The sequence below is a fragment of the Odocoileus virginianus genome, chromosome 9 (assembly GCF_023699985.2).
Source record: "Odocoileus virginianus isolate 20LAN1187 ecotype Illinois chromosome 9, Ovbor_1.2, whole genome shotgun sequence".
Lineage (NCBI taxonomy): Eukaryota > Metazoa > Chordata > Mammalia > Artiodactyla > Cervidae > Odocoileus > Odocoileus virginianus.
The window spans coordinates 57,088,500-57,104,465 of NC_069682.1; the positions used below are offsets into that span (position 1 = coordinate 57,088,500).

Sequence of the window (15,966 nt, forward strand, 5' to 3'; positions counted from 1 at the left end):
ATATCCCTCCACATATTCAGGCCTTCTTTAATGTCCTTCAATAACGTTTTGTAATTTTCTCTATGAGAATATTAACTCCACAGTCTTTGTTTTGTTCACTGTTGTATCCTCAGAGTCATACAGTAGATGCTTAATAAAAATTTGTTGTTTGATGAAATGTCTTTCATATATTTTGTTAGATATATTCCTACATATTTTTATTGCTATAAAATAACAACAACAAAAATTGTTTAATAGTTTCTAATCAGCTATATAGATATAGGTATATAGATCCTGGGGCAGTGGGAAGTAAGGCAGGGAAGGACATGGAGCCAGTACAGGGTGCAGTGAGGAATAAATGGCCCGGTTATAGGCAGGGGAGAGACAAGATCAGGTTTGTGTTTTAAAGAGCTCTTTGCCAGCAGTGCAAAGACTGAACTGGAATGGATAGGGCAAAGTGGGCACTCCTAGAGGGTCAGCAGGCTACTGCAGACGTTGAGGTGAGTCCTGGCATTGAGTTAGTGCCTAAGAATTAGAGTGACTGAGAGATCAAGAGTGACTGGCCACGTGAGCAACTGACCAGGTGACTTTGTGAGGGACCGAGTAAGGAAACTTAGAACCGTCGCATTGACCAAAAACTGACAGCTTTTCAGATGCAGGGCTATTAGGTCAACCGAAGTGCAGCCGCAGGAGACACGAGGCGTGAGTGCCCTCGGCTGGCAGCCAGTCTCCACAGCTAGGTCGCGGAGGCATAGGGCTAGGGGAGAAAGTTTTAGGGATTAGAGGGGTCTGGGCCGCCTTGGCACGCAACGGCTTCTGAGCTGGGATCTGTGAGTTGCGCGGAAAGGAGTTTCCTAACCTCATCCAATCAGAACTGCAGAGCCCCTCCGTCGCCTTGGCAACAGGACGCTAAGGCTCTAGCCAGACAAAGTGGCGGTTTGGATCGCGCCCTGAGGAATCCTATCATGTCACGACCGAAGGTAGGCGTGCCCCTCGATCCAGATGGTTCATCGTCCCTAGAGAGGGAGAGAAATCGCAGAGAGGTTCAGAAGTTGAGGAGTCCTAGTGGATCCCGTTAGCAAGGAAGAAAATGACGCGTTCAGAGAAAAAACTACAAGTCCCGGCATCCTGCGCAACGCCGGAGTTTCAGGGCGAGTTCAAGAAACTGGTTTGCCGGCCAGAAATTTATGAAACTCTAGGATTCTAAACTATAGTCAGTGATTTCTGTGACTACGTGGAAAGCTCAGAATTACGGATTTCCTGACCTGGAAAAGCTCTTCAGAGATCTATTTACCCCGTCGGCCGCTTGCAACTCTCTCATCCATCCATCCCCCAAACGCTAATTAGTGTTTTTTCGAGGCCAGCCCAGTACTGGCCAATGGAGAGGTGAAACGGACAAGCCCCTGCACTCTAGGAGTGCACAGACCAACGCCCCCATTTCAAAAGTGGTAGAGATTTCTAATCTGGGAAAGATTCGACTCAGAGAAAAGAATGAATTACTCTAGAATCCAGTTGTCCCACCCGGCCTGCTTCCTACCCCGTAAATGGCACTTCCATTTCTTTATTTCGATCCCTGAGTTGGGAAGATGCCCTGGAGAAGGAAATGGCTACCCAAGGACTGGAGAATTCCATGGACTGTAAGAGTCGGACACGACTGAGCGACTTTCACTTTCAGAGCAAAAAAATAAGTGATTATCTTGGGCCCACCCAAATAATCCAGGATAATGTCTCTATTTTCAAGTCAGTTGATTCCAAACCTTAATTCCACTTGCAACCTTAATTTCCCTTTGCCATGCAATCCCAAGTGTCACAGTGGTAAAGAGTCCCACCTGCCAATGCAGGAGACGTTGGAGATACAGGTTCCATCCCTGGGTCGGGAAGATTCCCTGGAGTAGGAAATGGCTACCCACTCCAGTATTCTTGCCTGGAAAGCTCTGTAGACAGAGGAGCCCGGCTGGCTACAGCCCCTGGGGTCCCAAAGAATCGGTCATCAGTGAACACACACGCACCTGACATATTTACAGGTTCTGAGGATTGAGACATGGACACATTTTGAGGGAGCTTTATTCTGTTTCAGTTCAGTTCAGTCGCTCAGTTCTGTCCGACTCTTTGCGACCCCATGAACCACAGCACGCCAGGCCTCCCTGTCCATCACAAACTCCCAGAGTTCACTCAAACTCATAGCCATCGAGTCTGTGATGCCATCCAGCCATCTCATCCTCTGTCATCCCCTTCTCCTGCCCCTAATCCCTCCAAGCATCAGGGTCTTTTCCAATGAGTCAACTCTTCGCATGAGGTGGTCAAAGTACTGGAGTTTCAGCTTCAGCATCAGTCCTTATTCTGTTTACCATCAAATAATTGGAAAGTGAAAATTTACAATGCATCAGAAAATCAAATGTCTAAAAATAAATGTAATTAAACATGTTCAAGACTTCTATACTGAAAACTAGCAAACAGTGGAAAGAAATTGAAAACTTAGATTAATAGAGATAGACCATATTCATGGAATAATGCACTCAATCGTTTATGATGTCACTTCTTCCCAAAATGATCTGTACATTCATTATAGTCCCAACAAAAATACCAATATACTCTTTTGATAGAAGTTAGCAAGAGGATCCTAAAATTAATACTGAAGTTCAGAGGATCTCAACTTGTAAAGACAATCTTGAAAAAATCAGACTTACTCGACTTGATTTCAAGATTTACTAGAAAACTATGGTAATTAAGGCAGTGTGGTAGGGACATAAGAGTAGACAAATAAGTCAATAGAACAAAATAGAGTCTAGAGATAGACCCACATATATATAGCCAATTGAATTTTGACAGAAGAGGCAAGACAATTCAGTGAGAAATGGGAAATTTTTTTCAAGCAAAGACTCTGGAGCAGCTGTGTAAGCATACATAAACATGTGAGGATATAAAAGATATTATGAAAAAAGATTAGAATACTTGACTAGGGGAATTAGAGGGACTTAATTGAAACAGGATAAAATTACCCTTGCTTTTGTGGGGGGCTTACTTCTGCAGATTTTGTAAAACAATAACCTCTAGCCTTTCCTACTGGCTTTTTGAGGGGTAGCATTGTGTAGTAGGGGCTTGCCTGATAGCTTAGCTGGTAAAGAATTCACCTGCAGTGGAGGAGACCCAGTTCGATTCCTGGGTCAGGAAGATGCCCTGGAGAAGGGATAAGCTACCCACTCCAATATTCTTGGGTTTCCCTGGTGGCTCATAGGGTTAACAATCTGCCTGCAATGCAGGAGACCTGGGTTCGATCCCTGAGTTGGAAAGATCCCCTGGAGGAGGGCATGGCAACTCACTCCAGTATTCTTTCCTGAAGAATCTCCATGGACAGAGGAGCCGGGGGGCTACAGGCCATGGGGTCACAAAGCATCGGACACGACTGAGCGACTAAGCACAGCACAGCACAGCGGTCTGTGGTAGGCAGAATTCTAAGATGGCCCCCAAGATTCCCACCTTGGGTGTACACACCTTGTATAACGCCCTCCCCTTGAGTGTCGATGGAGCCTGTGGCTTTGATGGGATAGTTATTACCATGTTGTATGCGCCTCCATCATAGCCAACTTGGAGTGGGAGAAGGGTTAGAATCAGAGGAATATGCTTTTGTTGGCCTGGAAGAAAGTAAACATCCATGTTTTGAACTGCCTAAGGGGGCCACTTCAAAAGGAACTGCAAGCAGCCTCTAGGAGCTGAGAGCAGTCCCAACCAATGATTAGCAAATAAACAGGGACCTCAATTGTACAACCCTAAATAACAATTCTGCCAACAATATGGATGATCTTGGAAGAGGACCCCAAGCCCTAGAGGAGAAACATAACCACAGCCATCACCTTGATGGTAGCCTTGCAAGACCTGAGCAGAAGATCCAGCTAAGATGTGCCCAGACTGACTCCTGGTCCAAGGAAGCTGTGGGACATAGATCTGCACTGCTTTAAGCTACTATGTTTGTGGTAATTTGTTATGCAGCAATAGAAAACTAATACAGATGGTTCATCTGTCCAAGGTGCATAGGTCATCTTGCATAAGACCAATTTCTGATTCTCCTTTCACACCTGCCTTAGGGATCAGTCATACCAGGACAGGGGATCAAACTGTTTTGGACATAGTTGTAGGAGATAATATCCCAAATACCCTTTGAGGATTTGGAAGGTCCATTTTGAGTCAAAGCAATTAACATTGCTCTTAGTCATTAACCCAGCTCCTCCTGAATCATGGGTCTAGTCAAACATTCAATGTTATAAAAGGTCCAGATCCTACTGAGTTCAGCCCTCATACTGGGGTTCATGGTTGGACATTTGAAACACTTAAAACTGGGTATTTACTATACGGTCATATCTGGAGTAAGCCTAGAGTGACATGGACCCTTGGATCCTTGGGGGTTCATTCCAAGGACCAAGTTTCTGGGTACATGCTAACCAGTGAGAACTTTGCCAGGCTAAACCTTCCTGTCATAGCATCTGTGCAGTGCTGAGTCTTATAGTTTGAAAATTTTAATATCTGCAGTAAGTTGAGCTGGAAAAACAGAATGGAGATGTATAAAATTATACCACTTTCATTTTCTCATTGCAGAATCAAAATTACAAGGGCCATGGATTGCCAAAAGGAAAAGAACGGTGAGTGGTCCCACCCAGTCCAATAAACCCAGAACTAATTGCAGCTCTCCTTCCTTCCCTTTGTCCATCTCTCCCTTCCCCCTTCTTTACTTTGATAATGATAAGAATAATGATAATAAACAATTAGCAAGCACTTGCCAGGCCCTGGGCTTGTTGTTTCACTTGCTTATCTCAGTGAATCCTGACCACAATTCTTTGAAGTAGATAACTACTATTCTGTCCATTTTACAGATGGGGATTCTGAAACTCCGAGAAGCTGTTACTTGCTCAAGACTGTAGAATCTGTTAGTGGCAGAGCTTGTTGGCCTCCACAGACCATGTTGTATCTGTGTTCCCATGCCTTGTTCAACAACCATGTGAAGTTGACTTGATAACTCAAATGACAAATCCATTCTAAATTTCTGCACCACTCTGCAACAGTAACCTGGGTGCAGAACTCAGCATCTTTTTAGATTTCTTAAACAGAATCCACATGCACAAAGCAGGAGTGAGCAATGCAGACTTTACTGAAGATTTTTGTGGGGAGTTAAAGAGGTAGTTACATTGCACACATCATGGCAATTCTTTTAGAATTTTCTTTTTTCATTTAGATATTTCTATTTTTTCTAAAGTCCTTCCTGACTATACCACTATTGGGGAGGGCACGCATGGTCTCTGACCTTTCTCTCATGCAGCGACCATCTTCTTTGCTTTCTGTCTATATGTACTGACTCCTTTCCACCAATTTTAAACCTTTCACTCTTGCACGCAGAGCGATTCCACTATGTTCCAGATCCTGACCCCAAACTTACACGTCTGCTCCCACCTCAACAAAACGAAGAGCACTTCTGATAGCAGAAACCATCCTTCAGTTTTATTCAGTTCAGTTCAGTCACTCAGTCATGTCCAACTCTTTCTGACCCCATGGACTGCATAGGTATGTTGCCATGGATTTCATGTATGTTATATTGTTTGATATTATCCCGTAAGGCGCTGAGATCTGTTGTTCTAAATTTTTTCTTTCCTTAATTCAGATTGAATAATTTCTATTGTCCTGTCTTCAAATTTACTATCTTTCAATTGTTTTCTAGCTTTACTGAGATGCCATTGGCATGTAGTATTGTGTAAATTTAAAGTGTATAATGTGATGATTTGATACACATCACATACATATTGTAAAATGTTTACCACAATAAGGTTAGTCAACACATCCGTCACCTCACATAATTACCATTTTGTTGTTGTTGTTATGGTGAGAACACTTAAGATCTACTGTTAACAACTTTCAAGCATATCATACAGTATAGTTACCATGCTATACATTAGATCCTCAGAACTCATTTCTCTTATAACTGGAAATTTGTACCCTTTGACTAACATTACTGTCCTTTCTTCGATAATACCCTATCCCCTGTTAAATTTATCCTATGAAGTTTTAATTTCAGATACTGTAATTTTCAGTTTTAGATTTTTCCATCTTGGTTCCTTTTTAGACTTTTAATATCTTTTCTGCAATAACTCATATATTTACTTATTATATCCATCTTTTCATATAGATTATTAACATATTTATAGTATCTGTGTGAAGTCTTAATCTAATAACTCCAATAATTGGGTCATTTATGAGTTTATCTCAATTGGCTGTTTTTCCTCTTGATTATGCATTACATTTTTCTGCTTCATTATTGCATGTCTTATATTTTTTATATTCCATTCTGCACATTGTGTGTAAAAAATAGCGAAGACCAAACAAATTATACACACCCACTTCCACACCCACATATATTTGTGTACATGTGTTTGCGTACAGGCATATATCCTTTTATTAGACTTTGCTTTGTTGCACTAAACAGATGCTATGTATTTTTTTACAAATTGAGGGTTTGTGGCAACCCTACATTGACCAAGTCTATTGGTGCCATTTTCCAGCAGAATTTTCTGCCTTTGTGTCTGTGTCACAATTTGGTAATTCTCACATTTCAAATTTTTTCATTATTATTATATTTATTATGAGAATCTGTGACCTTTGATGTTACTACTACTCCACACTGAAGACTCAAATGATGGTTAGCATTTTTTAAAAGAAATAAAGTATTTTAAAGATTTTTTATTTACATATTTATTGATTCATTTTATTTTTTGTTGTGCTAGGTCTTCATTGCTGCACATGGGCTTTCTCTAGTTGTGGCCAGTGGGGACTGCTCTTCGTTGTGGTGCACGGGCTTCTCTTGCTGCTGAGCTCAGGCTCTAGGCACGTGGGCTTCAGTAGATGTGGATCAAAGGCTTAGTTACTCCAAGGCATGTGGGATCTTCTGAGATCAGGGGTCGAAATCGTGTACCCTGCACTGGTAGGCAGATTCTTAACCACTGGACCACCAGGGAAGTCCCAGCAATAAAATGTTTTTAAATTAAGATATGTCCATTTTTGAAGAGACACAACGCTATTGAACACTTAACAGACTACAGTATAAACATAACTTATTATGGGTTGGAGCATGGGTTGGATCAAAGCTTTAACACACTGACTTCATCCCAAGCCTAGCCTCCTGTACTGCCATTTTGAGCTTGTTAGTATCTGACCTGGTAGGAGATTGGACTGCAGTTTTGTTTTTTTTTAATTTATTTGTTTGATTGTTTTTGTTTACTTTGGAATTCAACTCTGGCAGGGCTGCTGGAATGCAAGCACCATGTGCAGAAGTCTGGGTTTTCTCTCAGCTTTACTGTTTTCTATAGTGCTTCTTTTTTAAGCAAATTTGCCAGAATCCAGCTTTATTTCATTTGGTTTGGGAAAGGGCTCTTCCAGATTTTTATCTACCCTACATGTCATCTGTGCTGTGCTTAGGCACTCAGTCTGACTCTACGCGACCCCCATGGACTGTAGCCCGCCAGGCTCCTCTGTCCATGGGATTCTCCAGGCAAGAATGCTGGAGCAGGTTGCCATGCCCTCCTCCAGGGGATCTTCCTGACCCAGGGATAGAACCCAGGTCTGCTGCATTGCAGGTGGGTTCTTTACTGTCTGAGCCACCAGGGGAACCCAAGAATACTGGAGTGGGTAGCCTATCTCTTCTCCAGGGGATTTTCTGAAGCCAGGAATCGAACTGGGGCCTCCTGCATTGCAGGCAGATTCTTTACCAGCTGAGGTACCAGGGAAGCCTACATGTTGTCTAAGCTCTGTTAATTTTTCCTGGCACTGCAAATTCTATCTTCCACTGCTGGCATCGTTCCCGTACTTGTCCAGCCCAGACCCAGATCTGGAAACTGCTGCATCTTCTCTGCTCCTCGATGAAGGCCTTGTTTCTCTCTGGAATTAGTTCATCAAGTTTTCTTTTGTCTATTGCTCTCCACTAGCCCCAGGAAGGACATTTATTCTATGCATTATCTTCTCATTGTCACTATAGGATTGAAACCCTTTCACATCCTTTTATATCATAACTGAAAGCAGAAGTCCTTTTTATCATAATTTGCATTTCTTGGTTATTGATAGGTTGAGTATATTTTAACATGCTTGTTTGGTCATTTAAGTTTCCTGTGCTATTAATTTGAGCTTCCCTGGTGGTTCAGCAGTAAAGAATCCATCTGCAATGCAGGAGATACAGGTGCTATCCCTGGGTCAGGAAAATCCTTTGGAGAAGGAAATGGCAACCCACTTCTGTATTTTTGCCTGGGAAATCCCAAGGACAGAGGAGCCCAGGGGGGCCATAGTCAAGTTTTATATAAACTATGAGGTCTCAGGGACTTCTCTGGTGATTCAGTGGTTAAGAATTTGCCTGCCGATGCAAGGGACATAGGTTCGATCCCTGGTCTAGAAAGATCCTGTATGCCAAGGAACAGCTAAGTCAAAGCTCTACAACAAGAGAAGCCTCAGCAAGGAGAAACCTGTGCTCCACAATGAAGAGTAGCCTGCACACAGCAACAAAGACCTAGCACAGCCAAAAATAAATAAATTAATTAATTAATTAAAATTAATTTTTAAAACTAGTTCACACAATAAAGTATGAGGTTTAAATTTAGATTCATATTTTGCATATGCCTATCAAATCACTCCAGCCCCATTTATTGAAAAGGCTATTCTTCATCCATTGAATTGATTTTGCTCATTTGTCAAAATTTAGTTGGGCAGATTTGTGTGCTATTTCCTTGTCCTTCTTACTCTTCTCTGGGTCTCTGTATCTCTTTTTCTGTGAATACCACACAGTTTTGATTATTGTAGCTACATAATGTTTTGAAATTGATTAGACTGATTTACCCCACAGATTGATTATATTCTTTGTAGCCGAAGATAGAGCCGCTCTATACAGTCAGCAAAAACAAGATCGGGAGCTGACTATGGCTCAGATCATGAACTCCTCATTGCAAAATTCAGACTTAAATTGAAGAAAGTAGGGAAACCACTAGACCATTCAGGTATGACCTAAGTTAAATTCCTTATGATTATACAGTGGAAGTGACAAATAGATTCAAGGGATTAGATTTGATAGACAGAGTGCCTGAAGAACTATGGACGGAGGTTCATGACATTGTACAGGAGGCAGTGATCAAGACCATTCCCAAGAAAAAGAAATGCAAAAAGGCAAAATGGTTGTCTGAGGAGGCCTTACAAATAACTAAGAAGAGAAGAGAAGCAAAAGGCAAAGGAAAAAAGGGAAGATACACCCATCTGAATGCAGAGTTCCAAAGAATATCAAGGAGAGATAAGAAAGCCTTTATAAATGATCAATGCAAAGAAATAGAGAAAAACAGTAGAATGGGAAAGCCTAGAGATCTCTTCAAGAGAATTATAGATACCAAGGGAACATTTCATGCAAAGATGGGCACAATAAAGGACAGAAATGTTATGGACCTAACAGAAGCAGATGATATTAAGAAGAGGTGGCAAGAATACACAGAGGAACTGTAAAAAAAAGATCTCCATGACCCAGATAACCATGATGGTGTGATCACTCACCTGGAACCAGACATCCTAGAGTGCAAAGTCAAGTGGGCCTTAGATTTGATAGACAGAGTGCCTGAAGAACTATGGATGGAGGTTTGTGACATTGTTCAGGAGGCATCGATCAAGACCATGCCCAAGAAAAAGAATTGCAAAAAGGCAAAATGGTTGCCTTTCATCACTACAAACAAAGCTAGTGAAGGTGATGGAATTCCAGCTGAGCTATTTCAAATCCTAAAAGATGATGTTGTTAAAGTGCTGCACTCAATATGCCAGCAAATTTTGAAATTTCAGCAGTGGCCACAGGACTGCAAAAGGTCAGTTTCCATTCCCGTCCCAAAGAAAGGCAAAGCCAAAGAATGTTCAAACTACCGCACAATTGCATTCATCTCACATGCTAGCAAAGCAACGCTCAAAATTCTCCAAGTGGGGCTTCAACAGTATGTGCATCGAGCACTTCCAGATGTTCAAGCTGGATTTAGAAAAGGTAGAGGAACCAGAGATCAAATTGCCAACATCTGTTGGATCATAGAGAAAGCAAGAGAGTTCCAGAAGAACATCTACTTCTGCTTTATTGACTACGCCAGAGCCTTTGACTATGTGGATCACAACAAACTGAAAAATTCTTAAAGTGATGGGAGTACCGGACCACCTTACCTGCCTCCTGAGAAATCTGTAAGCAGGTCAAGAAGCAACAGTTAAAACTGGACATGGAACAACAGGCTGGTTCCAAATCGGGAAAGGAGTTCGTCAAGGGTGTATATTATCACCCTGCTATTTAACTTATATGCAGAATACATCATGTGAAATGCTGGGCTGGATGAAGCACAAGCTGGAATCAAGATTGCCTGGAGAAATATCAATAACCTCAGATACACAGATGACACCACCCTTTTGGGGGAAAGTGAATTAGAGCTAAAAAAGCCTCTTGATGAAAGTGAAAGAGCAGAGTGAAAAAGCTGGCTTAAAACTCAACATTCAAAAAACTAAGATCATGGCATCCGGTTCCATCACTTCATGGCAATAGATGGGGAAACAATGGAAAAAGTGACAGACTTTATTTTCTTGGGTTCCAAAATCACTGTAGATGGTGACTGCAGCCATGAAATTAAAAGATGCTGATCCTTGGAAGAAAAGCTATGACCAACCTAGACAGCATACTAAAAAGCAGAGACAATACTTGGCCAACAAAGATCCGTCTAGTCAAGACTATGGTTTTTCCAGTAATCATGTATGGATGTGAGAGTTGGACTATAAAGAAAGCTGAGTGCCAGAGAATTGATGCTTTTGAACTGTGGTGTTGGTGAAGACTCTTGAGAGTTCCTTGGACTACAAGGAGATCAAACCAGTCAGTCAATCCTAAAGGAAATCAGTCCTGAATATTCATTAGAAGGACTGATGCTGGAGCTGAAGCTCCAATACTTTGGCCACCTGATGTGAAGAACTGACTCACTGGGAAAGACCCTGATTCTGGAAAGATTGAAGGCATGAGGAGAAGGGGACGACAGAGGATGAGATGGTTGGAAGGCATCATCAACTCAATGGAATTGAGTTTGAGCAAGCTCCGGGAGTCTTGGTGATGGACAGGGAAACCTGGCATGCTGCAGTCCGTGGGATCGCAAAGAGCTGGACACGACTGAGTGACTGAACTTAAGTGACCCCACTTTATTCTTTTCAAATTTGTTCTAGATCTTCTAGTTCTAATATCTTTGTGTGTTTGTGTGTGCTCAGTTGCTTAGTCATGTCTGATTCTCTGCAACCCCATGGACTGTAGCCTGCCAGGCCCCTCTGTCCATGGAATTTTTCAGACAGGAATACTGGAGTGGGTTGCCATTTCTTTTTCCAAGGGTCTTCCCGACCTAGGAATCGAGCCTGCATCTCTTGTGTCTCCTGCATTGGCAGGCAAATTCCTTACCATTGAACCACCAGGGAAGCCCTTCTAATATCTTTGCCTTTCCACATATATTTTAGAATTATCCTACAAAAAAAAACTCACTAGGATTTTGATCCCAGGAATCATATTAAATCTGCACACCAATTTGGGAAGAATTGACACCTCTACTGAGTCTTCCAATCCATGTACATGGTATGGTTCTCTGTTTATCTAGATCTTCGAATTTTTGCTTTTGTAGTTTTCAGTACATAAGTTCTGCACATGTTTTGTTAGATTTGCACCTATATGCCTTTTTAAAAAGAACTTGTAAATTGTATTTTTAATTTCAGTGTTCATATGCTCATCGATAATATACAGAAATATAACTCATTTTTGAAAATTCATTTTATATCCTGTGATCTCACTGATCTCACCTATTGGTTCATGAATTGCTTCTTAAATTCCTTGGGAAGTTTTACATAGTCATCTGCAAAAAGGGACAATTCTCTTTCTTCTTTACTGATCTACATCACTTTTCTTGCCTTCTTGAACTGTCTAGAACTTCTGGTGCTATGTTGAATAAGAGTAGTGAAAATACGCATCTTTGCTTTTTTTTCTGGGTTCCTCATATGTTCTTCAAATGTGTCCTTAGTCACTCATTGAAATGTTTTTATGATGGTTGCTTTAGAAAATTTGTCGCATAATTCTAACACATCTGCCATTTTGGCATGGGTATTAGCCACATTGATATTTTCCTGATTCTTGGTGTGACAGGTGATTTCCAATTGAATCTTGAACATTTGGGGTATTATGCTGAAGAACTCTGGATCTTGTTTAAACCTATTTTAGGTGACATTTTCTGACCCTGCTCTGGCCAGGGAAATGGGTATGGTACCACCTCATTACTGCCATATAGGGTAGTCTGGGTTCCCCACTTGGCCTCCCCTAACACTTGCGGGTAGAGGGGGCTCCTTCTTACTGCCGGGTGGAGTGGGAGTTCTGGCTCCACTAGGCCTCTGCTGATTTCACCCTGACTGGGAGTGCCTTGTTGCTGCTCCCCGCCTGACCCCCTCGAACACCACAGGAGGTGCAGCCTCATTACCACTGGGTAGTAGTGAAAGTCCTGACTCTTCACCAAGCCTCTGCTGACAATCAACCCAAGGGGGTGCCTCCTTACTGCCAGGTGGGGATGGAAGTCCAGGCACATGTGGACATCACAGCAGATGTGGGCACAGCAGATGTGGGTATCTTACTACCACCTGCTGGTGATGAAAGTCCAGGCTCCATCTTTGACCTTCTCTGACACCAACCTACCCAGGTATCTTGGGGGATGTTGGATGCCTTGTTCCAACCCGGTGGGAAGTCTAGATTCTGCATTCAGCCTTTGCTAGGTCACAGAGTTGGCCAGAGTACAGAAGTTATTGTCTAAGTCTTCCTTTCCTGGTTGGAGAGAGGGGCTTTTGTTGGAGCTTTTTTGTCTGTGTCCATTGGTGTTTCTGACTTGCCAGCTTCTTCCTCTCCACATCTGGGACCTAAGAGGCAAAAAGATAACCCAGGGAATTTACCACATGCAATTCTTTGGATCCTGAGATCCTTAGCCAGTCGGTCTGCCTTCTTCTGTCCACCTTTCAGGGTCTTCTTATGTTTGTTTTATATCTCATGTCCTGGGGTTGTAGTTTTCCTGGTAGGAGGAAGAGGGAAAAGTATATCCATTCCATCTTCTCAGATGAGTGACAGAAAGGGGGATTTACAAATACTTATCACTTAATATGCTTCCCAGGTGGCACAGTGGCAAAGAATCCACCTGCCAGTGCAAAAGACATAGGAGGCACAGGTTCAATCCCTGTGTTGGGAAGATCCTTTGGAAAAGGAAATGGCAACCCACTCCAGTATTCTTGCTTGGAGAATTCCATGGACAGAGGAGCCTGGCAGGCTACAGTCTATGGGTCAAGAAGAGTCGGACATGACTGAGTGCCTGAGCACACACACAGCACACATCATTTAATATAAGGATTAGCAGCGGCTTATGTGAAGCCACCAGCCCGTAGAAAGCACTGAAGAAAATGAATGCTATTATTTTTCAATGATTCAAAGATTCTGTAATTCTCAATTTGATTTTTGTAAGTGTTTCATGCTATGATGCTAAATTATGAAATTTGGTAATTCTGTTTTGGCATTTCCAGGTATGGAATGAACATTTCTTCCTTTTCCTTTTTTCCTATCCTTGGACCATCCTAGGGAAATAGTTAATTCTGAGCAAATGTTCTGTTGCCTTTTCTTGCAGAGAGCAGAGAGCCTCAATCCGGTTCAAGACCACTCTTATGAATACTCTCATGGATGTCCTTCGCCACAGGCCGGGATGGGTGGAAGTAAAGGAGTAAGATCCCCCCTCCACCAGCCTCATCTCTCCTTCCCTTTGTCCCTCAGGTCTTTGTCTCCCTTTGTTTTTCTCCCTTCCCCTGGGTGGCGTCTGGAATTTGTTCCAATTTGGCTATGACGGGGCCAATATTTATTTAGCATCCACAATGTGTCAAGTGCATTACTGATGCCATCTCTTTCTTATTTAAGCCTCATAACCATCCAGAAAGGTGTGATTATGTTCAGACATATTAAGCCAATTGTTTAAGGTCACACAGAAAGTAAATGTCAGAGTGGGGTTCAAACCCAGTGCAATTTGACTATTTCACAGCCAGTGTCCTATTAATCTCTATGCATCCATCACAGATCCATGGGATGAATTCTCCCATGATAGTAGGTCCTGATATCTTACTAATTCTGTGACCCTGAACAAGTGTTTTGACCCCTAAGCCTACATTTCTTCTATACGGAGCCCTCTGGATACTGAGATGAACAAGCATACAACCCCTGGCACATAGTAGGTGCTAATGTTAGTGAGGGTTAAGATTTGGATGCATGTAACAGAGATACAAAGTAAAAGAGGCTTTGACTAACTAGAATTTACTTACCCCTCCCACTGAAGTCCAGATGTAGGAGGTTCAGAGATGGTGTGGAAATGTGGGACCCATCTGCTTCCATCTTTCCACTCTGCCACTCCTGGAGCCTTTCTTGCTCTGCCACTTAATAGCTTAGTTTCTTAACCTCTCTGTGCCTCAGTTTCTTCATCTTTAAAATGGACATAATAACAGAACCTAATATGTATATATACATTTACTGTGTATATATACATTTACTGTGTATATATGTGTGTATTCATACGTGGCATGTGCCAAACAATGCCATGCCCCATGTATGAATACACACATATATTCATAGTAAAACTATAAAGACACTCATAGATATGATTCCAAGTTCAGGCTAATGGCTTCCTCTGAGACAAAAGAATAGGAGGTACAATCAGGCAGGGATATACATGGGGCTTTGGTTATATCTAATTTTTTACTAAAAAAGTTGAAAGTAATCATGGTGTTTTATTTATTGTCATTCATGCCTTTTTCAGGCATCTCCTCTGTGTACCCCGCTCTGCTATGTGAATTTAGTAGCTCTGTGTAGTTTCCTGTCCCCCTCTCTGGCATGGTGATGAGGAGTGGATCAGAATTTGGAGGAGGGCAGGCTTGGGTATGAATTCTGAGGTTTCTGTGTCCTCAGTGAGCAAGGCCGTCCCCATCTTAGGGCTCCAAGCGTGATCACAGCCCTTTGGGGGCTGCTCTGAAGACTCAGTGAGAGGAAAGCTTTTTGAACTGGGAAGGGCTTACAAGTGTGACCTAATTCCACTGCTTGGTTATGTGGATTCAGAGGTGGCTATGTGGATGCTTCTAGGACCCCAGCAGTTCACACGAGCAGGTGAGGTTGGCAGGTTGCCATGGACCACGTAGCATCATGGGGACTGTGATCTGGAGGGGGTGTGCCCTGTCTATGGTGATGAGCGCTGGGGGAGAGGGGCATCTGGGCTCAGTATGGCCAGATCTGAGAGCTGCTGATTGTTCAAAGGAAGCCGGCAGCCTGGATTTTTGTAGGAACTTTTCTGTAGTTTTCACTCTCACAGGCCTGTAGTTTTCACAGGCCTCACCAAGTCCATGGTGGGCAGCGGCAGCCCAAAACCACCTCCTTGAGACTCCCAGAGACCACACAGCTGCTCACCCCTCAGCTGCCCCACCCCAGACCCCCGGCAGTGCTGAGGTCCTCAGTCCTAACTTCTGTCCCACCCCTGCCTCCAGCGAAGGGGAGTGGGATTTCTACTGGTGTGATGTCAGCTGGCTTCGGGAGAACTTTGACCACACCTACATGGGCGAGCACGTGCGGATCAGTCACTTCCGAAACCACTACGAGGTGAGCCGGGTGGGCTCAGGGACTGGGCATGGCAGTGAGCAGCGGCTGGTCGGGGACACAGGGACGAGAATGGAGAAGTATAAGGGAATTTGGAGGTACATGCCAGGTGTGGGGTAGGTGCACTAGATCCATTATGAGCTAGTGTGAGGCAGCAGGGATCTCAGACCTGAGGAACATACTGCCTTGGGGAGGGGCTTGAGGTCATGGGCTAGCTGGCCTCTGGTGCAGAGGAGGAGCAAGCAGGATGTTTGAGGGATTGTGTGATTTCAGGATGAGGCAAGTTG

At 43.0% G+C, this 15,966-nt stretch overlaps 1 protein-coding gene across 2 annotated transcripts in view; it reads left to right on the forward strand.

The window, feature by feature from the left end:
• The first annotated feature begins 815 nt into the window (after window positions 1–815).
• The window catches only part of TTLL9 (tubulin tyrosine ligase like 9), a 47,463-nt gene continuing 32,312 nt past the window's right edge, over window positions 816–15,966 (forward strand). Inside the window, exons 1-4 of one of the 2 annotated variants that reach the window (XM_070472503.1) lie at window positions 816–959; window positions 4,570–4,613; window positions 13,680–13,772; window positions 15,571–15,682. In XM_070472503.1, the coding sequence (XP_070328604.1) occupies window positions 945–959; window positions 4,570–4,613; window positions 13,680–13,772; window positions 15,571–15,682 (264 nt within the window). In that variant the 5' untranslated portion in view covers window positions 816–944. The remainder of the gene's footprint in view (window positions 960–4,569; window positions 4,614–13,679; window positions 13,773–15,570; window positions 15,683–15,966) is intronic. The other variant, XM_020916011.2, reaches the window with a different exon arrangement.